At 58.2% G+C, this 8,376-nt stretch overlaps 2 protein-coding genes across 2 annotated transcripts in view; both read left to right on the top strand.

The window, feature by feature from the left end:
• The window catches only part of LOC104290097 (beta-crystallin B3-like), a 369,903-nt gene that overhangs the window by 174,187 nt on the left and 187,340 nt on the right, over window positions 1–8,376 (top strand). The window lies entirely within an intron of this gene.
• MYO18B (myosin XVIIIB) overlaps window positions 1–8,376 on the top strand; it is a 76,246-nt gene that overhangs the window by 45,503 nt on the left and 22,367 nt on the right. Inside the window, exons 23-26 of the mRNA XM_009889168.1 lie at window positions 391–507; window positions 1,248–1,331; window positions 2,461–2,598; window positions 3,421–3,606. Coding sequence (XP_009887470.1) covers window positions 391–507; window positions 1,248–1,331; window positions 2,461–2,598; window positions 3,421–3,606 — 525 coding nt within the window. The remainder of the gene's footprint in view (window positions 1–390; window positions 508–1,247; window positions 1,332–2,460; window positions 2,599–3,420; window positions 3,607–8,376) is intronic.

The raw sequence follows: 8,376 nt of genomic DNA, 5'->3' as shown, positions 1-8,376 counted from the left end.
ATGCTGGGGAGATGGGGGGGGGCGGGCAGCGGAGCGCTCCTACCTCCTTGTGTTCAGTAGCAATAATCAGCTTTTTTACTAAATCAGTGATAACCAGCATATTTACTAAGTCAGCCAGCGTATTTACTACATCACCCAGCCTCTTTGGGAACAGCAGCCCCCGGGCGGCTTAATGGGTGGATACGGGTGCAGCATCGGATAGTAAGAGGGTGCAGCATCCCACAGTCCCTCGCTGCCGGTACGCAGGAGCTCCCTTTGCCCCTCCTGCTGCAAACACGGGGTTGGAGGCTGGTGGCAGCGTGTCCTCGAGGATGCCGCGGTCCAGACGGTGCTGTGCCGTGGGTCCCCCGTGGGATGCGTGAGGCAGCGGCCCCGTGGGCCTTCCCGCAGGTGGAGGAGCAGCTGTACCAGCTGCAGCACGAGAGAGCCGACCTCCTGAAACGCATCGACGAGGACCAGGAAGACCTGAACGAGCTCATGGCAAAGCACAAGGCTCTCATCGCCCAGGTAGGAGCCGGGGCAGTGGGGGCTGGGCAGCATCCCCCTCCCCAGGAGGGTCCTTGGGACACCCTGGGGGCACACGGCAGTCCCCGTCGGTGCGCAGCAGGGTGGGGACCCCAGGACACGGATGCTGTGGCGAGAGGAAGGGATGGCTCACGGCTCCGGCTCCTCTCACCCATAGTTTTGAGTCTTTTTTCAAGAGGTGCCTTGGCTTTAGTTTCAATAGTTGGGAAATCCTATAGCATCCCCGGCTGGATCCTTTTCTAGTCTGCCTTTCACTGTTTTGTCATGTGGAGCTTAAAAAGTGCTGACAGACAGCCCTGGGGCTTTCTGCGCAGTATCCAGACTCAGGCAGGCTCTCCCAGAGGATTGTACCAGGAGCTGCGGGGCCCCGAGGCTCCCAGCGGAGCAGGGCTGGGCTGGCGAGACTGACACGTCTCAGCCTGGTGCCCCTTGCAGTGGTGTGACAGACCCGGCCGGCTGTGCCCGGGAGGACCCTGAGGACAGAAATGACCTTGACAACATGGTTTCTGACCTGATCTGCAAATATTTGTTTTGAAAATTGGGGAAGTTGCATGCAGTGAGGTGAACTAAGCTCCTTCAGCCCAGTGCCGGAGCGGCTCGCTGGTTCGGTGGTAGGAGGCGCGGGCACGAGCCAGGCCTTGGCACCGCGCTGCCCGCGGCGTGCGCCCTCTGCTCCGAGCCCTCGGCTCTGCTCCCGCTGCTGCACTTTTCCCTTCCCGCAGTCGGCGACGGACATCGCTCAGATCCGGGACCTGCAGACGCAGGTGGAGGATGTGAAGAAAGAAAAGCAGAGCCTTCAGGAGAAGGTAATTCCTCCCCAGCCCATGGCACCCAGAGCTGAGGAGCGAGAGCATTCCAGGTGTCCTCTGCCGTCTGTGCCTGCTGCGTCGCTGGTGCTGGTCGTGGATGCCATGTTCTTGTCTAAAATCAGGCCAAGTCCCTATACCGGTGGTACAAAACCGTTCCTCCTGTGTAGTGTGTTGAGGTTCCTCTCCTCTTCCTAATGCGCTGTGTACGCCCCCGAGAGCAGCACGGTGCAGGAGCCGCTCTTCGCCTGCTGCATTCCCGCAGCGCTGAGCCTGCGGGCAGGACGGGGCCAGGGCGGGCTGCGGGCTCTGCCTTGGGCTGGAGAACGCTTTCCCTGGGAAGGCTCTCGGGATGGAGAGCCCCGCTTCTCCCCGCTCCCCTCCCCGAGCTGCCGGTGCCGCGGCTGAGATGGGGCTGAGCCCGGGACAGGGCTGACGCGGGGGCAGGAGCCGGTGGGGGCTGCGCTGCCTCGCCTCGCCGGCTGCACCCACCCTCCTGGAGCCCACGGATTTAATGTTAAACACATGAGTAATCCCATTAATTTAAGTGCTTTATTGGAGCGCAGCTAAGCTGCCCAGGAATCAGAGGCAGGACTCGCTCCCTGCGAGGCGGAGCAGGTGGTGCTTTAGAGATAGGCCAGATAAAAGAAGGAGAATTCCCGTAGTTCTAGGTCAAATGCAAAATCTGACCCAAACTTGTCCCGGGATCAGTGAAAGGGCAGTTTGCTTTGGAGATCTCGGCGTAACGGCTGAATCAAAACTGGGTCCGGGCAGCTTTCCACACAGGGGTAAATTGTGAATTTTTACGCCTGCTGCCCTCAAAGAGTTTGTGAGGAGGAGGAGAAGAGCAAAAGGGACCCAGACACGTGTTGTCTTGCCAGCACGCTTTTCATTCGAAAAATACATGTTCGCGTCATGCGTTTACTGCGGGCTATTAACGGCAGGGAATGCTTCAGCAAGCCGAAGGCGATGCTCTTCCATAGTGCCCCATCACCTCAGGGGCCGTGAGAGGCGCTCGGTGCACATCACACCAAGGCGAGGGAGTGGTGGGGGGTCTGGGAAAGGGACCGGGAGGTGTTTGCGTGGGTCAGGGGCCAGGGAGGCGCTAACGCAGCCCGTCCTCCCCCAGCTGCAGGCAGCGCAGGCACGAGCGGCGCGCCTGGAGCAGTGCCCGGCCGAGCGCTCCATCGTCAGCCGGCAGGAAGCCCGTATCCGCGACCTGGAGAGCCAGCTGGACTTCCAGGCCGTGCAGATGAAGCGCTTTGAGGTACCACCTCTTCCCTGCTGGCGGAGGGGATGTGGGGCCCCGGGGAGATGCAGCCTGCTTGCAGAAGGCGGGCGCAGCGATGCCACCGCCTCGGCTTTGGGGGAAGGAGCAGCCGGGAAGGGGTGGGGAGGGACAAGTGGGGTCTTGGGCCAGATCTGCTGTGCTGGTGGGCAGTCCATAGCGTTCACCCGCTGCCGTTATCTGTACCTGCTTCGCTGTGGTGTTTGTTGAAAGGCAGCAGTGCGCCCGGTGCTAGAAGCACCTGGAGGAACACACAGTCCCTGCCTCTGGACAGAGCGTGGTGTGCGCTGACTGCTCAGCACATCCACCACAGCGCCTCTGCGATGGGCATCCCTCTGCTCTGGCATCGTCCAGAAGTCAGGACATCGGGCTCGATCACAGTATTTCGCTGTCCCCATTAATCAGCACGTCTGCTGGCGGCACTGGGATGTGTTTTTGCTGTCACTTCTTCCCGGAGTTGTGCTGCCCAAACGAGCCCAGCCCAGAGGTGAAAGAAGATGCTCTTGTGCCCCCAGAGCAGCCGCCGGCTCCGTGGGAGCCCTGGGGGACACGGTGTGGCCGTGGGGGATGGCAGTGCCTGCTGCGGTGGGAGCAGAGCTGGGGGCAGGGGTGGGCTGGGGGCTCTGGGGTCTGCACCCGCCGCAGGCATGGCTGGGTTCAGGGCGATGCTTGATAACGATAATAGTAGTGACTGTCCCTGTGTTGGGGAGGGAGTGCTCTCCACAGCGCCTGATGCTCATGGAGAGCTTCGTAACTCCTCACCTCCATCTCCCTTGCTTCACCTCGCACCCTCCTCCCCAGGTGCTGGTGCTGCGCCTGCGAGACAGCATCATAAAGATGGGCGAGGAGCTGGAGAAGGCGGCCGAGTCGGAGGCGCGGGAGAAGGAGAGCACCAGGTACTACCAGAGGAGGATGGAGGAGATGAAGGCTGACATGGATGAGCTGGTGCAGAGGGAGCTGGAGTCCAGCCGCCGGCGTGTGGAGCTGGTAAGGGGATGCTGTCCCCGCGGCCACGGGGACATGGGGCAGGGGGTTTGCTCTCCGTAACCTGCCTGAGGGTCCTGGAAAAGTAATATTTTTGAATTGCTTCACATCCCTCCACAGCCCCAAACCATTGAACCGAAGCTGGTGTTGAGGCACCTCACGTTTCGTTTCCCCATAGCCGGGCTGGCAGCCCGGGCAGTCCCTCTGCTCCACGGGTCGTTCCAAGAAGGAGAGGGCTTTGCCTGCTCAGCTCTAAGAAATGCTGAGAAGATGCTCCGGTCATTCCAGCAGCTGCTTGTGCTGGTTTTCCTGGTGTCGGGCAGAACCTCAGCAGGACCAAGCGCTCCCCTGGCACCGGGGAAATGCCCCGTCCTCCTGCCAGCCCCCCACGTGCCGAAAGCCGGCAGCGTGGCTCGGCGTGCTGGGGCTCAGCCCGTGCGCCAGCTCCTCGCAGCGCTCCCGGCTTTGCCAAATAACCCCCCCGTGGCACAGCAGCATATCAGGCGGCGCCGACAAGCAGCTAACCTGCTCTGCGCGCGCAAAGCCCCGATCGCATTTGCAGTATGGCAAAAATAGATTCACCTTCATTTTACGGTCCTCTACGAGCATCCCTTTTCATGTTGTTTTTTTCCCAGTAAACGGAAGGAAAGCCTTGCTTGCAAGCAGTAAGTGAAAGATATTGCATTTCTGCTGGCAGCACAGCCACATTAGAAGCGGTTATTTTATCAATAATCTTTTATTTAACAATCAAGGAGATTTCGGCATGTATTCCACCCCGAGGCTGCCAGCCTTTCTGCAGGCAGCGGTGCTGTAGTGGGAGTTATCCCGCGTGCCCTGCCAGCCTGAATCCTATATGCTCGCGCGCGGCTCTGCCTGCCGGGACACCCTTCCCCGGCCACGGAAGGAGTCTCCCCTCTGGGTGGGAGTCGTGCAGCCGCCTGTGCTCTTCGGAGTCATGAGATTTTGCAACCAGAGGCTTTGCTGGGTGCGCCCGGTGCGCCCGCCAGCCCCGGGCACGTCGGGGGGCTGCAGGGGTGCCCGCCGGGCTTGTAGTAGCCCACCCCGGGGCCAGATGCCGCTGCTTTCCCTGCGGGCGCCAAGCGAGACACGGCTTCAGTTGCTATGATAACCGGGTGTTTATCGCAGCTTTGTTAGAAACGCGCTGTTTTGGAACACAGATGCGCTGTCTGGTAGGATACGGGTGGGTTCTTTTAACTGTATTTTTGTATTTGTGCATATATTTTTAGAAGCTTTTTGACTGTTTCAGATGGGGATGTGAATGACGGGTGTAGCGAGATACTTGGTCTTCTTAGCACGCTTCTCTTCTCGCAAATGAAGTTTGCAAAGAAGTCTGAAAGGCATTTTAGAAGCGCATCCCTGCAATAAGACACAAAACCAGACAAACCCGTAAGCCAATAGAGAGGGGTCTGGGTTTATCTGGACCCCCAGACATTTGGGGTTATCTGGGGTGTGGTGCAGCGGTGGCAGGAGGATGGAGCCGGGCAGGCCCTGCTGTGAGTGGGCTCCCCCAGAGACACGGCACTGGCACCGGGTTTCTCCTCGCCGGCACGCGGCGGCCGGTCGGGGCGATTGCTCCGTGGGAACCGGGGCTCCCTGAGCCCGCCGTGGCACGGCCGTGGGGGGAGCCAGGGGCTGCTGCGGCGTTCCCCGGGAGCAGAGGCGTTCCCCCAGACTGTGTGTACTTCTAACAGCGCTTAAATAAAACATCACGGGAGAGCCGCCATCGCAGAGCCCCGCCGTGCTTGTCGAGCGGCTGGCAGACGGCATCAATAGTTAATAGAAAGCCACTTACGGCTCTGCTCCTGTTAAATCCCCCATCAATTATAAATACTGCGTGAATTATTCACTTAACATTGCTCAAGTCATGGTCTGCACCTAACAATTTTTTTTTTTTAATTTATTCAAATAAACAGTTGCGAGGTTGTGGACTTGCCGCGCACTGTCAGGGTTTCAGTGATGGAGGGACAAATCCGTTGCACAGATTGGGTTAGAAATCCCGCCTTGTTTCCTGGGGTGCTGAGAGCTGGTGCCTGTACATAAGGTATTTTTTTCTCGCAGCTCGTATTTGTCACTGGTGGAGGCACTTGAAAATCTCGTCCCATCGTCCCCGCGCCGTCGGCCAGGCTCGGGACAGCTGTCTTCATCCCTCCCTCGTGTTGGACCCCGCTTTGGGCAGCGGGGAGGGGGACGCGCGCCACGCGCGGGCAGCGGGGGCAATCCAGCGAGCAGCAGGGACGGGAGCTGGCGAGCTGGCTGCCAGGCAGATGGCTCTGCCTTATGAATTTTGTAAGAAGAAGGGGTTTTGAACACTTTCCAAGCCCGGTGCCATCGCAGCGAGGGAGGCATGTTTTCTAATGGCGGGGGTAGTGCTTGGCCCCGGTTGTCTTTGTCTTTGCTCTGGTTGCGGGTACTGGATTGCCTCCGTGGAGCTGTAGTTACTCTTCCAGTAAAATCTGGATCCCAGCCTGCAACGGCTCCGCATTTCTCAGCTGCTGTGCTGACACCCAGCGCTTGACAGGCGAGACCCAGCCGCCCGGTCTCCTCGCGCCGCAGCAGAAACTGAGTCATAGCGAGAAGCGAGAGATGGATTTCCAACTTAGAGTCGATCCTGGGGAGCTTAAACACAAGCCCTGGTCTCTTCGCTCATCGGGTACGCACACATGCTCGTGCTTGTCCTGATACGAGTCCCCTGGTGCGGCGCGGGGAGGGATGGAGCCGGGGCTGGGAGACGGGGTGGGGCAGGGCTGTGGCGGGGGATGAGCTGCCGGCGCTGCGGCTGGGACCGGCCATCGGCTGGGTTGTCCCTCCTGAGGCTGCCGCCAGGGCAGGATGGGGCTGGGCACGGCTCCCGGCTTTGGCTCTCTGGGGCTGTGGGTCGATGGTCCACCGTGAGCATCAGGGAGACAAGGGCGTGTGTGCAAGAGGCCTCATCTCAGCTGCTTTGGGTGTCCACAGCCATCACTGGAAGCCCTGGGCAGGGGCAGGGACGCTGCGCGAGGACCCTGTCCCATGCCTTGCCCTTACGGGGTGGTCTTCACCGAGCTTCTGGCAGAGCATCTCCCCCGTGACCTGTGGATTTGCTGCAGCAGAAGGGGGAGATGCGCTACTAAGGAGCCGGGATGGACTGATTCACCTTTGAGACAGTAATTCTTCCAGTATGTGCCAAGTGATAACTAAAACACTTAAAGAAGTGCATGTTTCTGTAAGGGGGCACCTACGGCGGTGCTGCCCGTGACTGAGCAGCTTGGATTTGATGGGAGAACTCAAGCGGCTGCGGGAAGCTGGGATGGGAGCTCCGGGATGGAGCCCCGCGGTCCCTCCTGCCCTGGAGAGGGGTACTTCCCGCCCGCGGGGGCTGCGCCAGGGCACCTTGCTGGGATGCTCCAGGGAAAAGCAGGGCCCGATCCCGCCGGGATGAAGCCGCAGCCGGCAGAGGTGCTCTCTGGGCACCCAGACGGACTCGCTGCGTCTCCTCCGGCCGCCCTGTGCCAACAGGCAGCTCGGTGCCCCCCCCAAGCCCCCGCCGCTGGGGCACGCCGTGGGGGGCTTGTGGGCACTGCCTTAAAATCAGATTCCTTTAAAGAAGCTGTGAAATCCATCATCATAATAATTAACTATTTTTACTGGAAACTGAAGAACAGGTGTGAAGATATTCTTCACACTTTTTTTTTTTTTAAAGATGAGAGGCACAGTGTAAATAACTTTTTTTTTTCTGGTTCTTCTGGTGGCAAATCTGCTTTGTAATGCAGCCCCTGTTATCGCCACGCAATCCAGCGTGCTGTAGCACATTACAGCCTGATCTCTGTGATTTTATTTCCCCCCCCCCCCTTTTGCAAGCTTTAAAGATAATTTTTTTTTTTTTTTTCATGCTTTCAATGGACTCGAGAAGTGAAGCGGGAGCTGTTTGTGCCTCCAGCCGGGAATGCCGCGCTCCCGCCCAGGCAAACCTCCAGCTCCCAGTGGGGTCTCAGCCAAACCCTCCGCTGCCTCCGCAGCCCCCGGCCCCCGCACCGCCTGCGCCTGGGCCTGGCGGAGCTGCTCTTTGCTCTAAAAGCGAATGACTTTGGCTGAGCGTAAGGACAATTACCATCAAAGGGAGTCAGTCCTTAGAGGTGAGGTTGGGTGATGGAGGAGCTGCCAGTGGAAACTCGACCGTGTATATACGTGCTAATTAGGCGTGTTGTACAGCAGGCAGTGTCATTTCGGGTTTGCCATTAAAGGAGTAAATTCTTCAGGAAATCATCCGCACTTGTGGCCGCTCACACCAATTACTGGTAACGCTGGTGTCTGTGAGCGCGGGAAGCGCCGCTCGCCCCGTCTCGCTTGAGGCTTCAACCGCGGAAATTTTGTCACTTCAAACTTTCTGAAAACCTGCGAGTTAATTACTTAATTAAAAATAATAATGATTGATGAATACTGCAGGTGTACGCTAAATTATTCAAATAGAAGCGATCCAAATTGGACTAATTAGATTACACTTCACTTCAGGTGGATGGGAGCTTGCAAAGGTTATGTTGTGACAGCAGAACCGCAAACAGAAATAAAAGGCGGCGAGGAGGACGCGGCGCGGGATGCTCTGCGGTGCCTGCCTCAGCATCCTTTGTGGTCCCATAAATTATTTCACTACTGTTTTTGCTTAGCTCTTTTTAACTTATCTTCAAATGCTTCCCAGACAAAATTAGATTAAAAAGAAACTCTTCAAAAAAAAAAAAAAAAAAAAGGGGGTTTAGAATTCATTTTCCGGAGAAGCGA

This window comes from Charadrius vociferus, unplaced genomic scaffold (assembly GCF_000708025.1).
Source record: "Charadrius vociferus isolate BGI_N301 unplaced genomic scaffold, ASM70802v2 scaffold567, whole genome shotgun sequence".
In the NCBI taxonomy this organism is placed as follows: domain Eukaryota; kingdom Metazoa; phylum Chordata; class Aves; order Charadriiformes; family Charadriidae; genus Charadrius; species Charadrius vociferus.
This window is presented reverse-complemented; position numbering and strand designations above follow the sequence as displayed.